Below are 24,399 nucleotides of genomic sequence, written 5' to 3' on the forward strand. Positions count from 1 at the left end.
TCTGCCTGTGTCTGTGTCTCCCTCTCTCTCTCTCTCTCTGCCTCTCATGAATAAATAAAAAAAATATTTTTTAAAAAATAGACTTGTAAACAATCAATAGGTTATGAACCAGAACATTGGATTTCATAAGTCCCAATGTACTTATCCTTGATCAGGAATCTCTCTCTCCCTCCATGAATAACCACCATGCTAACTTTTGAGAATCCTTTCCTTTTCTTCACAGTTTTACCATTATGTAAATATTCTTTTTTTCTTTTTTTAAGATTTTATTTATTTATTCATGAGAGACACAGAAAGAGAGGCAGAGACACAGGCAGAGGGAGAAGCAGGCTCCATGCAGGGAGCCTGACGTGGGACTGGATCCTGGGTCTCCAGGATCACACCCTGGGCAGAAGGCAGGCGCTCAACCGCTGAGCCATACAGGCGTCCCTGCTGTTTTTTCCTTAGAGTTCTAGTTTGTTCATTGGCATTACTATATAGAATTCCACTGAATGAACTGTGATGTAAGAAAAAATAAATATTTGGTCTTTGTGCCTGGTTCCTGTCATGCAACTCCTAAAGCCCTTGGAATTTCCAGAGTTTCTTTTGTATGCTAATGAAATTAATAGTGTTTGGGATCCCTAGATAGCAGGATGTAGCTAGTCGCCAGAAAGACTGAGGCATGTTTAGAGAATTGGAACTTTCAGTTTCATCGTCTGACCTCTGGAGATGAGAGAGGAAGTGGAGCTTGAGCTAATGACCACTTCCAGGTTAGTTCCTATATGGGACTGTTGTGGGCAATGTTATTTGAAGGTTCTTATGATTATCTTTCTTTTTAATTTGTAAAAGTTATTTATCTAGGATTTGAGTCCTTTGGTTATGTGTTAAAGATATCTTTCTGTGGCTTGTTTTTATCTTTGGTGTCTTTTGATAAATAAAAGTTCTTGATTATAGTCAAATTTATTTTTCTCTTATGGTTAGTGCTTTCCATCTTGTTTTAGAAATTTTACCCTTTTCTGATTCTGGGTTTTCTTTTTACAGTTAGACATTTGGTTTGCCTTGAGTTGATTTTTGCTTATGGGGAGAAGTAGGAATCCATTTTGTTTTCCCTCCATTTGTTCTAGCTTCATTTATTGAAAAGGCAGTTCTTTCTCTGTGTTCTGATATGCCACTTGTCTTAAATCAGGTGTCTCTGTACGTGTTTCTGTTTTTGACCTCAGCCTGTTACTAGATTTCTCTTCCTGCATAAATATCATATTATCTTAAATAAAATTAGTTTTGTAAGTCTCTATTGGGTAGAGCAAATCTTCCTTTGTTCTTTTTTTTTTTTTTTTTTTTAAGATTTTATTTATTTACTCATGAGAGACAGAGAGGCAGAGGGAGAAGCAGGCTCCATATAAGAAGCCCCATGTGGGACCTGATCCCAGGACCACGGTGTCACGCTCTGAGCTGAAGGCAAATGCTCAACCGCTAAGCCACCCAGACATCCCTACCTTGTTCTTTTTCAAGAGGGTTTAGTTATTTTGGCCCTTTTGGTTACTGAATAAACTTTAGAATCACCTTGTCAATTTCTATTTCAAAAGCCATTGAATTTTGCTTGGGATTTCATTGAGCCTATAGATTTCAGGAGAGGTGACATCTGTATAAAATTAAGTTTTCAAGTTTGTAAACATGGAAAAATATCACTTACATTCAGATACTCCTAGTATTTGTCAGTAAAGTTTTATAATTTCCCCCACAACTTGTTGTTACATGTATTGCTAGTTGGGGGGTTTTATGTGTGTTACTGTAAATACTGTGTTTTTGAACATTGCCTTTTTTTTTTTTTTTTAAATTTATGATAGTCACACACAGAGAGAGAGAGAGAGGCAGAGACACAGGCAGAGGGAGAAGCAGGCTCCATGCACCGGGAGCCCAACGTGGGATTCGATCCCGGGTCTCCAGGATCGCGCCCAGCGCCAAACCGCTGCACCACCCAGGGATCCCCCGAACATTGCCTTTTTTAACCATTTGTTGTAGGTTTATAGAAATACAATTGATTTTTGTATATTGGCATCATTTCCAGTAATTTGCTAAAATCTAGCATTGCTATTATCTATATATTCTTTTGAGTTTTTATCTGCACACAATACTTTATTTCGTCCTATTTAACCCTAAATTTTCTTTTTCTTTTCTGTGCTGTCTAGGAGTCTATAAAAGTGTTGAATAGAAGTGGTGGTGGGCATCCTGGTTTTTGTTCATGGTTAAACAGGGAAGTTTTCAGGATTTTATTATTAGATAAGATTTTTTTGTTGCTACTCATGGTCAAATAAGGAACTTCTGTTCATAATTGGCTAAGCCTATGTATTGAGATCACCATATGCTTTTTCTATTTTAATTCTTTAATTATTTATGTGGTAATTTGCATTTTAAAAAAATATTTTATTCATGAGAGACGCAGAGAGAGGCAGAGACATAGGCAGAGGGAGAAGCAGCCTTTTTTTTTTTTTTTTTTTTTCTGAGAAGCAGCCTTTTAACTAAGGTCTGTCCTAGTATTCTTGGTACATATTTTTAAAGTATGTAATTTCTAATTGTTCTACAATTGGAAAACAATATTTCATAGATAAGTGTGTTTATAATCGGCCAAATAGGATTACAAAATTGCAAAAAGATTAACTATTTAAGTGTAAAAAAAAAATAGAATCATAAAGCCAAAATAACCCATGGAATTTCTAGTTAACCTCAGCATAAAGGCTATGATTCAAAGCCTTGAAAGAATATTTAAATACATATTCATTAAAAAAAAAACCTTTTTGGTAAACAAGCACCACATAATTCCTTCATTTCTTCAATAAATATTTATTATTGGGTGTATACTAGATGCTGAAAAACAAAAATAACCATTAGGGGTGCCTAGTTGGCTAAGTCAGAGGAGCATATATCTCTTGATCTCATGGTCCTGAGCTTGAACAACAGACTGGGTGTAGAGATTACTTAAATAAACAAACTTAAAAAAAAAATTAACCACTAAAAATGCCAGTGGAAGCACAGTTGGGTTAAGGATATGCCTTCAGCTCAGGTCAGGACTCCCAGGATTGAGTCCACCATCGGGCTCCCCACTCAGTGAAGAGTCAGCTTCTCCCTCTGACCTTCCCCCTCTTGTGCATTCTCTCTAATAAATAAATAAATAAAATCGTTTAAAAAAAATGAATGAAAAAACAGTAAACCTACAGGCACATGGGTGGCTCAGTTAAGTGTCTAGCTCTTGATCTCAGCTTAGGTCTTGACCTCAGGGTTGTGAGTTTAAGCCCTGAGTTGAGCTCCATGCTGAGAATGGAGCCTATTAAAGGAAAACAATAAATCTAGAAAAAAATGTTTGCTGTGCATTTAACAGATAATTTTACTAATACATAATGATTCATAAAGAAAAATCCTATGAGAAAATGGACAGAGCCCCAGTAGCTCAGTGGTTTAGCGCCACCTTTAGCCCGGGGCCTGATCCTGGGGACCCGGGATCCAGTCCCGCATCAGGCTCCCCGCATCAGGCTCCCTGCATGGAGCCTGCTTCTCCCTCTGCCTGTGTCTCTGCCTCTCTCTGTGTGTGTCTCTCATGAATAAATAAATAAAATCTTAAAAAAAAAAGAAAGCTGTATGTTACCTATGGGACTTAAATTTTTTCTTCCCCATGAGACTCCTGGGTGGCTCAGTGGTTGAGCGGCTGCCTTTGGCATCGGGTGTGATCCTCGGGTCTGGCATCAAATCCCACTTTGGGCTCCCTCCAAGCCAGCTTTTCCCTCTACCTATGTCTCTGCCTCTCTTCTCTGTATGTCTCTTACGAATAAATAAAATCTTAAAGAATTCTTTTTCTTCCCCTACAAATTAACTAATAGACATTGGAAATGTTTTATTTTATTGACTTGAGGGAAAGGATGATTTTCTGGAAGATACATTTTTCTTTATCATCCAGAAATTAATGCTTGTTCACCATGCTTTTTGTTCCTTTCCTTATTAATTCTAGCTGTAAGTTGTCCAATAGCCACCATTGGCTTTTGAACACTTGAAATATGGCTACTCTAAGTTGAAATGTTTAAGTGTGAAATATATACCATGTTTTGAAGACTTAATATAAAAAAAAGAAGGTAAAGTGTCCCATTCATATATTTATATTGGTTACCTAGGCAGCCCGGGTGGCTCAGCGGTTTAGCGCCACCTTCGGCCCAGGGTGTGATCCTGGAGACCCAGGATCAAGTCCTACGTTGGTCTCTCTGCATGGAGCCTGCTTCTCCCTCTGCCTGTGTCTCTGCCTCTCTCTCTCTCTCTCTCTCTCACTCTGTGTGTGTGTGTGTCATGAATAAGTAAATAAAATCTTTAAAATATATGTGTATATATACATATATATAAATATATATATAGGTTACCTATTGAAGCAACAGTCTTTTGAATATATTGGATTAAAGTATATTGAAGTACATCATTAATGATTTCATCTGTTTCTTTTAATGTAGTTGCAAAAGATTTTAAATTTGGTATGTGACTTACATTCCGTTCCTATTGAATAGTGTTACTTTAACCTATCGTCACTCAACAAACACCTGAACATTCTTTAATTTTTTTCTTTTTGACACAGTTATATAGTGCTTAATATCAAAGTACTTGGTTACTTTTGGCAGATGAATTCTTTCGTTCCATGAATCAGAGATAGGAGAATGTTGTCTACTGGAGTTTTTCCTTTTAGAACAGATGAAGCTACTCTCTCCTATTTTTATTTAAGATTTTTACTTTTTATTTATTTATTTTTTAATCCTTTTTTTTTTAAGTTTTTATTTATTTATTCATGAGAGACTCAGAGAGACACAGGCAGAGGGAGAAGCAGGCTCCATGCAGGGAGTCCCACGTGGGACTTGATCCCAGGACTCCAGGATCACACCCTGGGCCAAAGGCAGGTGCCAAACCACTGAGCCACCCAGGCGTCCCAGATTTTTACTTTTTAAAGTACTCTATACACCCAGTGTGAGGCTCAAACTCACAATCCTGAGATAAAGAGTTGCAAGCTCCACTGGTTGAGCCAGCCAGGCATCCCACCTCTCCTGTTTTTAGTTTTATTTTGCCATCTCCCTCCTAGTTTCCAAGATAATTTTTTCTGCTGCCACTTGTTTATTCTAAACGCAACCACACTGACACCTGGCTGGCTCAGTGGTTGAGCATCTGCCTTCGGCTCAGGGTGTGATCCCAGGGTCCTTGGATCGAGTCCCACATTGGGGTCGCTGTGAGGAGCCTGCTTCTCCCTCTGCCTATGTCTCTGCCACTCTTTCTGTGTCTCTCATTAATAAATAAATAAAATCTTTTAAAACATAAACTCAAACGTGATTTTTCTGTTTTAGTTGACTTATTAATAAATAAGCTCCTTTTTTTTTTTTTAAGATTTTATTAATGTATTCCTGAGAGACACAGAGAGAGGCAGGGACAGGCAGAGGGAGAAGCAGGCTTCATGCAGGGAGCCCAATGTGGGACTCGATCCCGGGACAACAGGATCACACCCTGGGCCGAAGGCAGGGGACAAACCATTGAGCCACCCAGGAATCCCCTAAATAAGCTCTCTTAGTGTGTTTTTTTGTGTTGCAGAATTTGAACTTCTCTTTGGTTTAAAAAAAAAAAATGTTTTAGGTTCCCTAATTGTTGAGGTATTCAACAACTATAGTAGAAGTTTGAGAGTAGAAGATAAATAAGAATTCATGCCCTTGGGCAGCCCCTGTCGCTCAGCGGTTTAGTGCCGCCTTCAGTCCAGGGTGTAATCTTGGAGACTCTGGGATCGAGTCCCACATTGAGCTCCCTGCGTGGAGCCTGCTTCTCCCTCTGCCTGTGTCTCTGACTCTCTCTCTCTGTATCTCTCATGAATAAATAAATAAAATCTTAAAAAAAAAAAAAAAAGAATTCATGCCCTTGATGAAACAAATTTGCTAGTCATGTGGTGATAATAAATCAATAAGTTGGCACATGTTATAACCAAATAGCATTAATTGCTTGGATTTAAGTTCTGATCTTGCCACTTGCTAGCTACTGTGAACTTGGGCAGATTATATAATTGTATGAAGTCTTTTTATTTGTATACTAGAGATAATAGTAGCTACTTCATATAAGTTATAAGGATTAAATTAATACATTGCTTTAAGTTGTGTTTGGCATTTAGTGTCTATATATCTCTACATAAAGTTTATATAGGTGAATGCCTATACGTGTATGTACAAATAAAGATATATAGGTTCTTGCCATAGTTTTACGAGTATTTTCTATGGTTACTACATTGTTAATTTTTTTCTTTTTTAAAAATTTTATTTATTTATTCATGAGAAACAGAGAAAGAGAGGTAGAGACACAGGCAGAGGGAGAAGCAGGCTCCATGCAGGGAGCCCAGCGTGAGACTTGATCCTGGGTCTCCAAGATCATGCCCTGGGCCGAAGGCGGCACTAAACTGCTGAGCCACCCCGGCTCCCCCTGTTTTTTTTTTTTTTTTTCCGGCTCCCCCTGTTAATTTATTTTTAATGGTGGCATAGTATTCAGTTCCATGGGGTGCCATTATTTATTTTCTGAGTTTCATTTTCATTTTAGAGGAGAAATATTTGCATTGTGGAACTCAAGTCATTATTTCTCTATTTTCTTATTTTTAATTTTAATATCTGAAAGTATTTAGGTGGGTGGCAGGACTGGCTTGGTTTTTTTCTTTTTTCCGTGAGATTTAAATTTATATTATAAATGAATGTCTACCACAGAAGGAGCCAAGAGCTTTTAAATTAATTCTTTTGGGTCTGCAAATGGTATCCCAAAGTTTAACTGAATAGTTTAATTGCCCTCTTTTGAAGAATTTAAAGTAGCTACAGCCTTGTGATCATCACTGGGTAGCTCTATGTTGGGAAATTTTGGCAGATGGTATACAGTCATCATTCAAAAACTAGTTATATTGTCTTTTCCAGCTGAATTAGGAGAACATTAGCACTGAAGTTTTGCATTTTGAATGAGCATGTGTGAAATTGTTTCCTGCTAAATGTTTGTCATCAAATGATGTTTTATTTTAAAAAATTAATGGAGCATGTCAGTCAGTGTAGCAGTCTCAGAAAAATAGTTTAAGCACTGGGTTACTTTTGGACAGTCTTTTAAGTCCTTTATTACCATTTGAGTATGCATAATACACTTTTTGGAAAGCTAAAATATGGTAATTCAACTGTTAACCAAGAGCTCACTTTTTACTATATAGAGTTGAATTTTCTTTAGCATATACTGCTTTGGGTTGCTACTAGGGATAGAGCAAACAAACGAATTGATGATGTGAAAAAATGCCACATTCACTGTTAAAATATTTTTCAAACTATTTTATACCTTTGTCAGTGAATAAGAGATAACATTAATTTGAAATATTTGGCGGGGCACCTGGGTGACTCAGTTGGGTCAGCATCTGCCTTTGGTTTGGGTCATGATGCGAATCCCCAGCATCAGGCTTCTTGCTCAGTGAGGAGTCTACCTCTCCCTTTGACCCTCGCTCCTCATGCTCTTTCTCATTCTCTTTCTCTCTCAAATAAATAAATAAAATCTTTTTTTTTTTTTAATTCGGAATGTGTTCTCTATTGAATAAACTATCTCAAACTCACTTAAAAAAATCCAGACTTGCCTCTTTTTTTTTTTTTTTTAAGATATTTATTTATTCATGAGAGGCAGAGAGAGAGAGAGAGAATCACAGGCAGAAGGAGAAGCAGGCTCCACGTAGGGAGCCCGACATGGGATTCAATCCCGGGTCTCCAGGATCACTCCCTGGGCTGAAGGCAGGCACTAAACCGCTGAGCAACCCAGGCATCCCCAGATTCCCCTCTTTAAAAACAATGTCGTATCATTACCAAATATGGTAGCCAGGAAAATAAATAAATTGGCATTATGATTACGGGAAGATGAATTGCAGTTCAGTATCTTCTCTTTGCAAAATGTTTTGTTCTAATCCTTCTGATTTTCTGAAAAATAGACTGTGTTGTGGTGTTCATTAACAGGCAGTTAAACTTAATTTCTCCCATCATATATTCCAGTCATGTGCCATGTGAAATCTCTTCTTCAGAACTGTCCAGTAGCTCTTATTCCCTTTTTGAAAACACATGTTCATTAAATTAAGCTCCATATATATTAAGCAGAGTGCTTTTAAATGTTGTAGGGAAGAAAGAAAGTAGGTGTCTGTACCTAAGAAGTTTATTCTAGTCTGTTGGGTAGACATACAGGTTACAGATTTTGTGTTCAGAGGTTTTTAGTTATTATAGGAGAAAGTAACTTTAAACCAGCTTAAGCAAAGAGAGGAGTTTTTTGGCTTACATAAATGACAAGACTGTCCTTGGACATGGGTTGGATCCAGACACTTAATGTAATACCCAGAATTGATTTCATTTTATCATAGCTATGCTCTCTTCTGGCTTGGATCCATTCTCAGCATTTCCTTCAGTGGTGGCAAATCGGCCACAGCAATGCCAGGCTTATATCCCGTCAGTTTTATCACCTTAAGTGATAGGCTTCCTTTCCAAATCGTTTCAGAAGTCTTGGGATTAACTTTTAATTGGCCAGACTTGGATCCTTTGGTGTGGTTGAGGGTGGGAGGATAGAGAGTAAGGATGTTCCAGCCCTATTTGAACTAGATGGAACAAAAGGGAGATGACAGGGATCCAAAAAGGAAGTTACAGATTCTACTACCAGAAAAAAGGATATTGATGAGGCAAAAACAGCATAGTCTATGAAAGTTAAAAGTTTTATTTGAGCTAAAAAGGTAGTTTCTAATAGGAGTTGTTTAAGAAAAGCTTCAGACAGGTGGCTATTTTTGAATTGGGCCCTGAAGGACAATTATAATTTTTCCAAGGCGGAGTGAGTAAAGAAAGGACTTTCTAGGTCACTCATTTGAGAAGTTTGGCAGTGAACGGAGAATATTAAAATGGAAGCTACTGGAGTCTGAAGAGGAATGCTACGATTTTTTTTTTCCACCTCAGTATGGAGAAAATTTGAGCATTTTTATGATAGAGGAGCAGAAGCAAGTTAAGAGAAAATAATGCAGAGGAGGCAGTCACTAAGAAAGAAGTAAGGGAATTCAGTGGGATTAAGGATGTAAGTGGAAGGGGGCAGAATAAGGAAGGAAAAGGGAACTGTTTATTCTCTGAGGACACTTGAAGGAACGTGGTAGTGGTGGCTGTGGAAGTTAAAACAGAAATTTGCTGTTAAATTGGTAAGAGGCTTCAGTTTTGCTTTCTAAAAGTAAGAAGAAAAGATTGATCAGTTATCTACTACTGTGTAACTATTCCTAAATGATTTTGTTGGTTAGCAATTTGGTTTGAACTCAGGCTAAGTGGTTTCTTCTGCTGGTCTTTCTTTGGGTCACTAATGTAGGTGTGGTCATTTGGACTATGGATGAATGAATGGTCTAAGGTGGTGACTTTGCTTGTATTTGGTGGTTGGTGATGACTCTTGGCTGGGCCTTTTTCTTCTTGTGTTCTTTCTTCTTCTATGAGAATTCACATGGCAGTGGCTCTACTCAAAAGAGGAAAAGCTAAAGCAGTCAGGCTCTTAAGAACTTAGAACTCCCCACAGTGTCACTTCTTCCATATTGTATTGGTCAGTGCAAGTCACAAAGCCAGCTCAGATCAAGTGGAGAAATAGACCCCACCTCTTTATGGGAGAAGAAATAAAGTAACTATAAAGAGGAAGTGTGTACTGGAATAGGAGGAATTTGTACCTCTTCTTCCTCATTCAACATTTTGTGAAAATATTCAGTCATGCAGCCAAATTGAAAGGATTTCTTTCTTTCTTTCTTTCTTTCTTTCTTTCTTTCTTTCTTTCTTTCTTTCTTTCTTTCTTCTAAAGATTTATTTATTCATAATGGATATATATATATATATATATATATAGAGAGAGAGAGAGAGAGAGAGAGAGAGAGGCAGAGACATAGGAGGAGGGAGAAGCAGGCTCCATGCCGGGAGCCTGATGCAGGACTCGATCCCGGGACTCCAGGATCACGCCCTGGGCCAAAGGCGGGCGCCAAACCGCTGAGCTACCCAGGGATCCCCTGAAAGGATTTATTTCAAAGTGAAAACCACATACCTACCAATTAGATTAGATTGTTTTATTAATATTTTCTTGTACTTTATCATGTTTTATCCATCTATCCCTCTATCAAATAATCAACTTATATTTTTTTTATGCATTTCAGAGTAAATTGTAGACATCAGTACTTTCCTCTAGGTACTTTGTATATATTTAGTAATAGTCAATATTTGCTTATAGTTTTTTTCTTGAGATGAAATGTTTACATACAATGAAGTATACATATTTTAAGTGTACATTGTGTCTGGTTTTGCAGTCTAGCACAGAAAGGAAAAATTTGGAAAAGCTTTTCATTGAAATGCCTCAGGAGTTCAGCTGTAGTTGTATAAAAGATTTGCAAAGGATGTCTTCCTTGAATATCTCTTCATGTCCTCATCACTAATAATTTTTTTCATTTAGTATTACCTCAACACTTAGGATTTTCATTTGTATTACATTAATTTGAATTCACGTTGGGGTTTCCCTACCTCCTGTCATTAAATTTTTTATTTCACATATACTATAGAAGCTCTCTTGATTTCTAGGTGTTCAAAATAGGTGAATCTCAAATCAGTTTAGGTTAATAATAGATGTCATTTATTTAATGCTTATGCTCAAGGCCAATGTAAGCACTTTTTAGTTGCATTGTTCCACCTAATCCTTGTAATTTAGGAGATAGAGACTTTTTCATTTTAAAAGTTAGGAAACTAAGGCACGTGGAAAAGTTTTCACTTCCAAGCTCTTACAGCTTCATAAATCAAGCTGATGTGACTCCAGAACCCAAAATTAATCCCTGTGTCCTATTGATTAGAAGCAAGAAATGTGCCTTGTTACACAGTAGCTAACTAGTCCTTTAATTGGTCATCTCGCTTCATAGGGTAATTTTGATCTGAATTGTGTTTATCTTAAATAAGATTATAAATTTTTATCAACTGATCAATGAGAAAGTTTAATAAACTATTTCTTCTAGTTTACAAATATTTTAGCAATTTAAAAAGGAGAAATTTTAGTATTAGTTCTATTTTCTTAAACTCTGTGCCTAATATGAGCTTCGAACTCATAACCCCAAGATCAAGAGTCAGCTCCACCAACTGAGCCAGTCAGGTACCCCTGACTGGGGGTAGTTAACTAATGATTTAAGTACAAATAATCCAATAGAAGCATGATCAAAACTATATGACAAATTAAGCTGTAGTTTAACTTTTAAGTGGAGTATTGCAGCTTCTTATAGCTTTAACATTCTTATTATTCTAATCTGTTACATTGTACATAAATAGTTGTAGACTATAATAAACCCTTAATCAGTTTTTCATACGATGTTTTGTTAATAGTTTCTTGGTTTTATTAATTAGATATTGAATGCTTTTGTTTTTTTTTTTTTTTTTAATTTTTATTTATTTATGATAGTCACAGAGAGAGAGAGAGAGGCAGAGACACAGGCAGAGGGAGAAGCAGGCTCCATGCACCGGGAGCCTGACGTGGGATTCGATCCCGGGTCTCCAGGATCGCGCCCTGGGCCAAAGGCAGGCGCCAAACCGCTGCGCCACCCAGGGATCCCGATATTGAATGCTTTTATTGCTAAATTGGCTTAGGAGTAATTTAACAAATAGCAAAACACTGAAACCATTTTGACTTGCATTTACATAATGGTAAACCCTGTTCAAACTTTTGAAAATATGTGACTAGCCCTTAAGTTGTTCTGTGCCAGGAATCCTGCCAAAAGTGCCATTGGTTAACAGCAGTCATTGTTATATCTACGATGAAAGGTTCTTGAGTTCATTTACAGTGCTAGCTTTCCTCTTAGGGAGTGAAGTAAAGTCATGTATGTCTAAACATATCTCTTAACCCAGCAGTGTGTAAGATTTTTAAAAATAAGCTTCACCCAGATTTCCCCCAACTGTTTATTTGGTTGTTTATTTGTAAGTGGCTTTAAATCCTAAATCATATTAGGTGTGTTACAAACAAAATAAATGTATTTGAGTTTTAAAAATCTAATTGAGTGTTATGTTTATTTTTATGTGTAGGTCTTGCTATTTTGGAAGCTACAAGATTAGGGAAGGTTTGGTCTTGTAAGTGGACATGGCTCAGATATCCAGCAATAATGGATTTAAGCAATGTTCATCACATCTGGAACCAACAAGAACAAAAGAAGTAGACAAAGAAGAAGCATTACAGATGGAAGCAGAGGCTTTAGCAAAACTACAAAAGGATAGACGAGTGACTGATAATCAGAGAGGCTTTGAGTTGTCAAGCAACACCAGACAAAAAGCACAGGTTTATAACAAACAGGATTATGATCTCATGGTGTTTCCTGAATCTGATACCCAAAAAAGAACAGTAGATATTGATGTAGAAAAGCTCACCCAAGCTGAACTTGAGAAACTATTGCTGGATGACAGTTTCGAGACTAAGAAAACACCTGTCTTGCCAGTTACTCCTGTTCTGAGCCCTTCATTTTCAGCACAGGTCTATCTTAGACCTACTATTCAGAGAGGACAGTGGCCACCTGGATTACCTGGGCCTTCCACTTATACTTTACCTTCTATTTATCAGTCAACTTACAGCAGTAAACAGACTGCATTCCAAAATGGCTTCAATCCAAGAATGCCTGCTTTTCCATCCACAGAACCTATATATTTAAGTTTTCCAGGACAGTCTCCATATTTTTCATATCCTTTGACACCTGCCACACCCTTTCTTCCACAAGGAAGCTTACCTATCTATCGTCCGGTAGTCAGTCCTGACATGGCAAAGCTGTTTGACAAAATAGCTAGTACATCAGAATTTTTAAAAAATGGAAAAGCGAGGACTGATTTGGAGATCACAAATTCAAAAGCAACAGTCAGCAATGTACAGGTATCTCCAAAGTCTGAAGATATAAGTAAATTTGACTGGTTAGACTTGGATCCCCTAAGTAAACCTAAAGTGGACAATGTGGAGGTATTAAACCACGAAGAAGAGAAAAATATTCCAGGTTTACTAGCAGAAGATCCTTGGGATGCCGTTCTTCTTGAAGAACGATCACCAGCAAGTTGTCATCTTGAAAGAAAGGTGAATGGAAAATCTCCTTCTGGGGCAACGGTAACAAGAAGCCAGTCTTTAAATATTCGAACAACGCAGTTTACAAAAGCCCAGGGCCAAATATCTCAGGTATAGTCTTTTCTTACCAACTTCTTAATCCTATAATGAAGAATATATGTTTGAATACATAATTTATTAGGTAAAACAACTAGTTTTCATTTTGAATCTTGTTTTCTTTATTCTTAAATGTGCTGTGAATCTTAGATTGTGTGGTAGGGCATTAAATGTTTAGGTTAAATGAACAATTAGCTGCTGTTAATATTTTTTTTCTAGGATTATAAATTTGAAAAACTTCTAAGCAAGGATATGCCTGGAGCTGATAGGCATTTAAATAATTTTTTTAAGATAATTTTTATGTGTTTCTCCATGTCTTCTTATTGTATATGGTCCTACTTTCTCTTCATTAGCTCTTTAATTTTTCAGAGTAAACAAGGAATTTTATTTTTTAATTAACCCCATTATGGAAATTTTCCCATATACTGTTTTCTTGTTTTTAACCATGAATGAATGGAAGAAAGGGAAACCCCATAAAAAGCCATTAAAGGACACTCTTTTTAAGACTGGCTGGGAGAGGATGTCTTTCCTTAGAAGAGAGGCAATAGGATTTAGACTTTTCCTTTCCAACTACAGTATATCAATGCAGATTTCCATTTTGCTCTTGTAATAACTGGATCTTGGAAATGTTTAAGCCTCATTCTCCCCTAAATGTGAATTATAGCATTCAGCACTTAGCCACTCTTTAGGCACTGGGAATCAACTAGCCTTTAGGGAATAGAAGCGAATTTTGCCTGATTTTGGATGGGTGTGTCTTGAATTGTGACTTTGAAAAGCCATTTTGGAGAAGAAAGCTGGTAGTAAGAAGGTTTAGAAAAAAAGATGAGGCTTTTTTTGCATGACATCAGAAAAGTGGAAAATCTTAATAGTGTCTTATGTGCATTTTGACTATAGCTTACACTAAGAATGTGTTATTTTAAACTTTTCAATATTTAAAAATTTAGTCACATAATCTCTTAATACTTTCAATTTAAAAGTCACAAGTTAAGTATACATTTTAAATTGGAATCCTAGGGATCCCTGGGTGGCGCAGTGGTTTAGCGCCTGCCTTTGGCCCAGGGCGCGATCCTGGAGACCCGGGATCGAATCCCACGTCAGGCTCCCGGTGCATGGAGCCTGCTTCTCCCTCTGCCTGTGTCTCTGCCTTTCTCTCTCTCTCTCTGTGACTATCATAAATAAATAAAAATTAAAAAAAAAAAAAATTGGAATCCTAAATGTCAAATTATTTTCTCTTAATATCTCTGTCAAAAAAAAAAATCTGTCATCTTGTTGTGGTTTTTGTTTTTTTATTATTTTTTCTTTTTATTTTTTGTTTTTTGTTTTTTGGTTTTTTTTTGTTTTTTTACAAAATAACAATCATTTCCTAAAGTATTTAAAAGGAGAAGGGGAAACTTTAAGCCATGAGTCCTCAAAATACCCCCAAAAAACAAAAAATAAAACCAGGGGTGAGGGAATATACCTAGAAGAGGAATTGCTGGTAATTCTATGGTTAGCTTTTTGAGGCACTACCAAACTGCTTTCCATAGTGGTTGCACCATTTTACATCCCACCAGCAATGTATAAGAGTCCCAGCTTTTCTACATCCTTGCCAGCACTTGTTACTTACTTTCCATTTTTTATAGCCATCCTGATGGGTATGAAGCAGTATTATTGTGGTTTTGATTTACATTTCCTGATGACTAATGATGTTGAGTATCTTTTCATGTGCTTAATTGGCCATTTGTGTGTCTTTTTTGGAGAAATGTCTATTTAAGTCATTTGCTCGTTCTAAAAATTGGATTGTACATAGCAGTTTTTTTCATAATAGACCCAAAGTATAGTGGAATATTACCTACAAAAAACAGTGAAGTCCTGATATATGTTATAACATGGATAAACCTTAAAAACATAAATGAAAGAAGCCAGATACAAAAGACCATGTGTTGTATGAGTCATTTTATCTCATATGTCCAGAAAAGGCAAATCCATAGACAAAGAAAGCAGATCAGTATTTTCCAAGGGTGGGAGAAGGTAGGAATAGGGATGATTGCTTAACGGGTACAGGTTTTTTTGGGGGGGCGGGTGTAATGAAAATGTTCTAGAATTAGACCATTTCAGTGTTCTTACCATAGTGGTGATGACCACACAACATTGTGAATATACTGAAATCCAGTGAATTATAAAATTTTTAAATGGTTAAAACAGGGATGCCTGGGCGGCTCAGCGGTTGAGCACCTGTTCTGCCCAGGGTGTGATCCTGGAGTCCCCAGATCCACTCCCACATTGGGCTCCCCACAGGGAGCCTGCTTCTCCCTCTGTCTCTGCCTCTCACTCTCTGTCGCTCATGAATAAATAAAATCTTAAAAAAAAAAAAAACAGCAAGTTTTATGTTCTGTGAATTGTACCTCAATTTAAAAAAAATTAAAGGTGGGAACCCTGGGTGGCGCAGCGGTTTAGCGCCTGCCTTTGGCCTGGGGCGTGATCCTGGAGACCCGGGATCGAATCCCATGTCGGGCTCCCAGTGCATGGAGCCTGCTTCTCCCTCTGCCTGTGTCTCTGCCTCTCTCTCTCTCTCTCTGTGTGACTATCATAAATAAATAAAAATAAAAATTAAAAAAAATAAAAATAAAAAAAATTAAAGGCACTAGTCCGCCTAACCCTCCTATCCAGTGCAGGTCAGGTCACTGCTGGATTCCTATTTGGGTCAGTGTTCCAGTGGAGCAATCCGTCCCCAACTGTGGGTCTCCTCTTTATGGGTGAAGCGTGACAGCATAAAGCCATGGTGCCTGACACCATGTAGTCTGGTTTAGGAATATCAGCTATTTTCAGGAGTTGTTTGGGAAGAGTAGCTGCCTGAAATTTGGAGATTTCAATAATTTTGGAAAGTTGCAGTCTCTGCAATCAGAGAAAAGGAAGTCCTGGTCCTTTAGGGAGCTAAGTGTAGGCTCAGTCCTCCCATTGCCCTGGTTGTTCATGCAACTCAGAGTGAGCATCCGGGTCACTTTCAAATAATCCTGTTCCTTGCATCACCTCTTTGTATGTATGTATTCACATCTCTACAATATATGCATTGTGACTACAATACATAGATTATCTTGAATTTAATAAAATATTTATAAATGGTTATTTCATTATCTGTGTCTCAAATTCTAACTTTCTCAGGATTGGAAAGTCATTTATCTATTCAGGGAGACATTCCAGGTAAGCTGAGTTTACCATTCTAGGTGAATTGTGGTTATCATCTTAAATTAAGGTTTCTGGGTCACAGGAATTCTTTACTGTCCAGTGATCCAAGATCAGAACTTAGAATCCAAGAGCTACATTCTTTATGTGTAGATGTTCACGCTACACTTTTTAAATTTTTATTTATTATTTATAATATAAGGATTTTATTTTTTTTAAAGATTTATTTATTTATTTATTCATGAGAGATACACAGAGAGATAGAGAGAGAGAGAGAGGGAGAGAGAATGAGGCAGAGACCTAGGCAGAGGGAGAAGCACGCTCTACACAGGGAGACTAGCCTGATGGTAGGACTTGATCCTGGGACTCCGGGATCACGCTCTGAGCCAAAGGCAGACACTAAACCACTGAGCCACCCAGGTGTCCCTACACTTTTTTTTGCTTCTTTGTTAATAGCTGCAGAGACAGTAGAGAGTTCCTAAGAATCCAATGGGGACAGAGAGCAATTTTAAAAAACCTGTTTTACAATTGAAGAAATGTAAAGACATTGAGGAATTACTAATTTTTTCATGAAATAATGGTATTGTAGTCAAATGAGCTCTTATATTTTAGAGCTGTATATTGAATAATTTGCAAATGAAATGTAATAAATTCCTTTATAGTTTTAATAGAATAAGAAATTAGGAATAGGGTGCTTATAGATGCAACGGGATTGGCTATATGTAGATAATTATTGAAGCTGGTGATGGATATGTGAGTGTTTATTCTCTCTTTTGTATGTCTGAAAATTTCCATAATACATTAGAGATTAAGAAGAAGGCCATAGAACTATTTGTAAGAAGAAAGAAAAGCTGCTTTTCTGACCCATGTAACTCTAAAATCACATCCCCACCCTTTATTGATAGAACATGCTATTTTGGAAGTAATAAGTTCCCTGTTACAGGAGATAGTCAAACATGAGTCAGTTAGCTTCCTAAATTTGTATGTCACAATGCCTTCCAGAGGGGTTTAGGCTTACTTATTCCTGATTTTGTGTTAGTGGGTGAGAGGAGGAGGTGAGATTTTGGAATTTGAGGGGGAAGATCATGATTTTTTCAAAAAGTTCCTTCCCTAAGTGATTCTGTTGCAGCTAACCTATTCCTTTGGACTGGCATTTGGAGCCTGTTGATTAGGTAACTTTAGTTTCTTCATGCCTCAGGAGCCTATGAAATTGGGAAGATGACAAATAGCAAAACATAAAAAACAAAGTACCCTGGAAATGGTTTCTTTGCAACTTAAATTGTTAATGCTTTTGCTACAAAATCTTGCTTCCTTTCCCTTTTTCCCTCTTCAGTCTAGACTGTTCTCTTATAATTCAACTCCTGTTTTCTTTACCCTTTCCTTTGGTGGGGACAAGGCTATGATACCCATGTACCTTTCATTGTCTCCCTGGATACATCTTTTCCTCCTTATTTTTAATATTTGTCATAGTACCATCTTGATATTTTCCACATTTGGGGTGCTTTCAGAAAATATCTTGCAGGAATAATGAGGATAGGTAGTTTCCTAAAGATAGAAGTTTTCCTCGTAAGATCTGGGAAATCTGATCACATGCAAGTTGCAGTGAAGTGCTAGTTGCTCAGACTCTAGGAATTGACTAGGCTTCTAGGCATCAGTTTTAGATGTTAGATTTTGCTTTTTAAGTATGGCGGGGGTGGGGGCACCTGGGCGGCTCAGTCAGTTGAGCTTCTTACCCTTGATCTAAGCTTAGGTCTTGATCTCAGGGCTGTTTGAGTTTGAGCCCTGCATTGAGTTCCATACTGGGTTTGGAGCTAAAAGAAAAAGGGGCAGCCCGGGTAGCTCAGCAATTTAGCGCCACCTTCAGCCCAGGGCGTGATCCTGGAGACCTGGGATTGAGTCCCACGTCAGGCTCCCTGCATGGAGCCTGCTTCTCCCTCTGCCTGTGTCTCTGCCTCTCTCTCTCTCTCTCTCTCTCTCTCTGTCTCTCATGAATAAATAAATAAAATCTTAAAAAAAAAAAGTTTAAGTATGGGGGGGACAAGGATTAAAGAGTAAGCAAATTGTTTATGAGAAACATGAGTATGCAAAGCTAGGTAAGCAAGAATAACATGACTGGGTCAGCTGATTGGACAGATTGGAGCTTGATTACATCAACAGCTGTACTAAATGGCACAATTTCTGAATTTAGGTGGCTTAGGCTACCTGCCCAGTCTTAAAAGAGTCCAACTGCAGCCTGGCTGAGGAATGCAGTGGTTAATCATTCCATTATACTCTGCTCTATTAAAATCCCATCTAATAATTTTGTCTGAGCACCACATTCTTTTTTAAAGGTTTTATTTATTCTTTTGAGGCAGAGATACAGAGAGAGCGAGCCCGGGAACATGAGCAGGGGGAGAGGCAGAGGGATAGGGAGAAGCAGACTCTTCGCTGAGCTGGGAGCGAACATGGGGGCTCGATCCCAGGACCCAGAGATCATGACCTTAGCTGAGGGCAGACACTTAACTATCTGAGCCACCCAGGTGCGTCTGAGCACCACATTCTAAGAGGGGTCACTGGCAAACTAGTGTGTGTCTTGATGAGATGACTACATAGTTTTCAGGATCTAGAAGCTATGTCATTTAAGAAACTGTTGAAAAGATTAGAAATGTTTTGCCTGAAGAGAATTTTTTTTTAAGAGACTATTATTGGAAATAAGTCCCTCCCTGGATCTGAGTTTCTTTATGAAACAAAGATGGTTATGTTGTGGGATCATTGAGTTTAACAGTCAAGAAAGAATTCCTGATGTTTTACAGTGCAACTTTAATTTATTAACTTTATTTAATTAGCACGGGGACAGGACCCACAGGCAAAAAGAGCTTAACTTCTTGTTAATGAAACTGCTGGTTATATGCTTAATGTTCAAGGGGGAGGAGATGTGCAGGGGTATTAGATCATGAATGCCTTTAAATTTCTCATAAAACTACTTTGCAAGATTTCTCTGGTGCTTATCATTCAGTTTGATATTAATTATAGGTGAGATTTATAGGCAGTCATGAGACTTTTAAGAATGTAGCAATTAGCACATATTTGATCCTTATTGAATTTATGCAGACTCCTAGCCTTCTGGGCTAAAGGTGAACATTTTTTGCTTTTATTCATCGTCATTTTCTCTTTACCAATTTTTGGTCTTTAAATCTTCAAGATTGTTGAAGGGCAAAGGGCATATCTTCTGTAACTTCTTCACACTGACAGGGGGCATAGAGATATCCTTACCTGTGGACTGAAACTGGTAACTATGTGTTGGTACAAGTAACTGTTATGGAAGGCCATTGCTGAACATTGAGGTGAATTTGTTTCCAGTAGTAAGGACCATCTGTCTACTTGGTGAAGGAGTCAGGAACTGCTTGTGTGTGTCTTGAAGATAGGAGAGAACAAAGGAAGAGACAACACATTAGGATTATTAGAATAAAAATAAGAGCAATGAGAAGACCCTTTAGGGACACCTGGGTGGCTCAATTGGTTAAGTGTCTGACTCTTGATTTCGGCTCAGGTCATGTTTTTGGGGGTCCTGAGAGCGAACTCCACATTGAACTCTGCAATCAACACAGAGACTACTTGTCCCTCACCCTCCTACCTGCTCTCACTCTCTCTCAAATAAGGAAAATCTTAAAAAAAAAAAAAAAAAAAAAAAAGGAGACGATGACACTTTAGCACAGACCACAGTCCACCTCCTGACCAGGAATGTAACCAATCATTAAGTGAAGTATAGAGTCTTTAAGAGCACAATTTGATTATTCATATCAGTAAGTAATCCTGTTATATTTTTGTTATGATTTGGGGTGTAGACACAGCATTTTGCCTTAACAATGGTACATGTTCCTTCTTGTGCTGCTAAGACAACTGAAGCTGTTCTGTTTTGTAGGGCTGCTTTAACATTCATGTCATTTCAGTGTTTAATGATGTAATATTTTGAGAGTCACTTAAGGCGTTAATTGTGTATTTATCAAGGGCCTCCATGTGCCATATAACATTTTTTGCCCTACTGATGGAAGAAAAATCAAGTCAGATGGTAATATCCATGGAACATGGATCTTGTCCATGGTTGTTTTAAATATGGAAGACTAGCTGGACTTGTGATAGTCTTAGCGCTACAGCTGTGCATCTAGGCATAATCTATAGTACATCTTTCTCTCCAGCCTGGTGGAAGCCATGACCATAAATTGGGCCCACCTAACCATTGTGTTCCATTAGGTGCTAGCCATCTGATATCAGGTCACCTTGTCTAGTCAAAAACAAACCAATTGATTGCCTATAACATAATGGTATGGTCACAGGCTTCTAGGAGGAACCATTCTTTAAAGTTTTATTTATTTAAGTAATCTCTACACTCAGTGTGGGGCTTGAATTCAGAACTCTGAGATCAAGAGTTGCATGCTCTTCCAACTGAGCCAGCCAGGTGCCCTGAAACATTCTTTTTAGTAACAGAAATATCCCTATATGTGCTGGTATTGGGGTGATGTTATCATATCAGCTATGTATTGATGTAAATAATGCCAGTCTGTACCTTGTAATGGAGAAAACCAGCAAGGGAGGCCTTGTGTGCTTGATGTGGGTAGTAAGCCACAAAGCCAACAGAAAGATTGGTTTTGTAGCTCAGTGTAATGTACTCATAAAAAAAAAAAATTATATCAAAGGTGCCTTGGGTGACTTAGTTAAGTGTCTGCCTTTAGCTCAGGCCATGACAATCAGGGTCCTGGGATCAAGCCTAGCGTTGGGCTCCCTGCAGGAAGCCCCACCCTTGACCCCCTCTAGCTTGTGCTCTCTCTCTTAAATAAATAAGATCTTTATAATAAAAAAATATAAAGTTACCATTTAGGTATGGTGGGTAGATGGCAAGTAAAAGTGAAAAAAAAAGGGCCTTCATTTTTTCCTATCTCATTGTTTGAAGAGAAATTTGAGATCTTCTGTTGGTTCATTGGAATATGAGGGCATGTTGTACAGTTTGTCGTCATCCTGTGTTAAAGGGGGTGTAGGTTTAATTCTAGAAATATGAGTCTATGTTGAGTGGCCTTCTAATTTTTACCAATTTGGGAGTGCTTAATATAACCCTGTAAGGTCCTTTCTATTTAGGAATTAGTTCTCCAGAGTTGTTTGCTTTCCAGTCTTCTAAATAGACTAGTTTTCCAGGGTTTACTTGCAAAGAATTTTGAGTTTCATTAGGATCTGGTTTTGGCAGTGGAGTTATGGATTAATCCATAAAACTCATTGAGAGTTTTATGGATTAATCCAGCTTCTGATGAAAAGTGTAATACTTTGGGGTACCTGGGTGGTTCACTGGTTGAGCGTCTGTCTCTCTTTGGCTCGGGTCATGATTCCTGGGTCCGGGGATCAAGTCCCACATCAGGCTCCCTGTGGGAAGCCCGCTTCTTCCTCTTCCTGTGTCTCTACCTCTCTCTCTGTGCCTCATGAATAAATCTTTAAATAAAAGAAAAGGAAGGGAAAGAAAAGAAAGAAAAGTAGAACACTTTGTTATAATCTGGGTCCAAGGATAAGTCCATGGTAAGGAAAAATCTATCATATATTAATGCAAAAGGGCTTAACCCCAATTTTCCCATGGGATGGTTCTTATTCTTAAAAGACCTGTTGGTAAAAGAGTTAATCCAGTTTTCTTGCCATTCTATGCTCATCTTAGTGAAGTGTCTTTTTAAATTATAGTTAGCCTTTTCAATTTTGCCTGATGATTAAAGATGCTAGGTGGTATGTAAAAAATATTTAATTTTAAGGGCTTGGGCTGAATTCTCTTAAAAACAGTCTTTGTTACTTCAGTAGCCTTTCTGCCTTACATGGGAAGGCTTCCGATTATCCAGTAACAGCATCTATATAGACTAATAACTATTTATATCCCTTACAAAGTGACACTTGTGTGAAATCAGTTTGCCAACCTTCCCTGGGATATATATGCTCCATGTCTTTGGACAGGTGTTAAAGGGTAGCGATGTCTATAGTGCACCTCTGGGTTAACTTGGGCACATACTGCACAAGATTTGTATACCTTTTGTAAGATGTCTCTTAATCCTATTCCCATCAAGCAAGGGTTAGGTGAAATTCCATAGAGCTTCTTTTCCCTTATGAATAGCCTGGTGCAGGCCTGTTGCCAATTTCCATTGTTTTCCTTGATGAAGATTTTTCCTTTATCATTCTTTTTTTTTTTTTTTTTAAGATTTTATTTATTTATTCATGAGAGACACACAGAGAGAGGGAGGCAGAGATACAGGAAGAGGGAGGAGAAACAGGCTCCCTGCAAGGAGCCCGATGTGGGACTTGATCCCAGGACCCCAGGATCACGACCCGAGTCAAAGGCAGACGCTCAACTACTGAGCCACCCAGGCACCCCTCCTTTATCATTCTTATCCCATCCCTCGGCAGTTTTAGTTTATCCTTCTTCAAATGCTCCATTCTCTTCTATAGTATAAGTGGTAACAACAGTGCTTAAGGGATTAGAGACTGATATAGGACTCATAACTAGTTTAGTTTGAGCTGCCAGTTTGACTGTCTGATTGGCTAAATTATTTCCTTTAGATTCTAAATTTTTTTCCCTTTTGCTGTCCTCTAAATAGTACTACAGCAACTTCTTTAGGATGAACTGCCTTTTATGGAGTTACAATTTTGAGTCCATATTTCATAGGGCAATTATGACTAGTTAATAATCCCCTCTCCTTCCAGCATGGCGTATTTTGAATCTGTATATATATTGACTCTTAGGCCTTTAGCTACCTGAAGAACTCCAGTGAGAGCTATCAATTCTGCCTTTTGAGCTAAGTTTTTTTTTTTTTTAAGGTTTTATTTAATTTATTGAGAGAGCGTGCGTGAGACAGAGAGCACGAGCAAGGGGGAGGGGAGGGGTAGAGGGAGAAGCAGACTCCCTGCTGAGCAGAGAGCCCAATGTGGGACTTGATCCCAGGATCCTGGGGTTATGACCTGAGCTGAAGGTAGAGGCTTAACCGACTAAGCCACCCAAGAGTCTTTGAGCTGAAGTATTGATTGGTAATAGCCTCAATAGTTTGTGTTAAACTAACAGTTCCGTTTCCAGCCTTTTTTTGTCTTTGTTCTATAAAACTACTGTATGTAAACCAACTATCACGAGCATTACTACAGCTTGTTGTTTTAGATCTGGATGCCTGGAATAGATTTGTTCTATTTATTACTGTCATTCAGACATAATAGTAGCATGGTCTGGTCCATGCATGAGGGATGCTGGATTTAGGGTTTGACACATTTTGAGAACAATATCAGGAGAGTTTAAAAGTCTAAAAGCTTGGGGATCCCTGGGTGGCTCAGCGGTTTGGCACCTGTCTTCACCCCAGGGCGTGATCCTGGAGTCCCGGGATTGTCGGACCCCCTGCATGGATGGAGCCTGCTTCTCCCTCTGCCTGTGTCTCTGCCCCCCTCCCCCCTTTCTATGTCTCTCAGGAATAAATAAATAAAATCTTTTTAAAAATTAAAGTATAGCTTGATATTTACTTAGTCATCCCCCTGTCATCCATTGATGTCCTTTAGTTTCCAAAACTGCTTGAACCTGATGAGTGTCAGAGTCAATGGCTTTCCCATTGAAAGTTTAAATGCTTCTTCTGCTAGTAGTGCACCAGCTGCTACTGCTCATAGAGGCATGCTGGCCATCTTGGGCTACACTGTGCTCTCTCTCTTAAATAAATAAGATCTTTTCAGTGGCTTGGAAAGATCTTTTCAATGGCTTGGAAAAATATCTTACAGGTTTCAATTAATGCCCTAGTTTTTCTGTTAGTACTCCTAAGGCTTGGGCCTGTTTTTCAGCAAGGAACAGTTTTTTTCTAAGTTTCATAGAGCTAGAGCCAGGCAGAAGACAGTTTGTTTTAGTTGTTGAAAGGCCCCCTGTTTTCTTTATCTTATTTTGAAGTCTTTTTATCTGTCCTTCCAGTGGCCTCATATAGAGGTTTGGTAAGATTCTAAACCCTGGAATCCATAGGTATCAAAATCTAGCCATTCCTTAAAAGATTCAGAGTTCATTTTTTTTTGTGGCAGGAGGTCCCAATTCTA

At 38.1% G+C, this 24,399-nt stretch overlaps 1 protein-coding gene across 4 annotated transcripts in view; it reads left to right on the top strand.

Annotated features, from left to right (window-relative positions):
• The window catches only part of PIK3C2A (phosphatidylinositol-4-phosphate 3-kinase catalytic subunit type 2 alpha), a 118,049-nt gene that overhangs the window by 13,170 nt on the left and 80,480 nt on the right, over nucleotides 1–24,399 (top strand). For all 4 annotated transcript variants that reach the window (XM_077866317.1, XM_077866320.1, XM_077866318.1 and 1 more), the window contains one exon: nucleotides 12,075–13,200. In XM_077866317.1, the coding sequence (XP_077722443.1) occupies nucleotides 12,130–13,200 (1,071 nt within the window). In that variant the 5' untranslated portion in view covers nucleotides 12,075–12,129. The remainder of the gene's footprint in view (nucleotides 1–12,074; nucleotides 13,201–24,399) is intronic.

Source organism: Canis aureus, chromosome 23 (assembly GCF_053574225.1).
Source record: "Canis aureus isolate CA01 chromosome 23, VMU_Caureus_v.1.0, whole genome shotgun sequence".
NCBI lineage: Eukaryota > Metazoa > Chordata > Mammalia > Carnivora > Canidae > Canis > Canis aureus.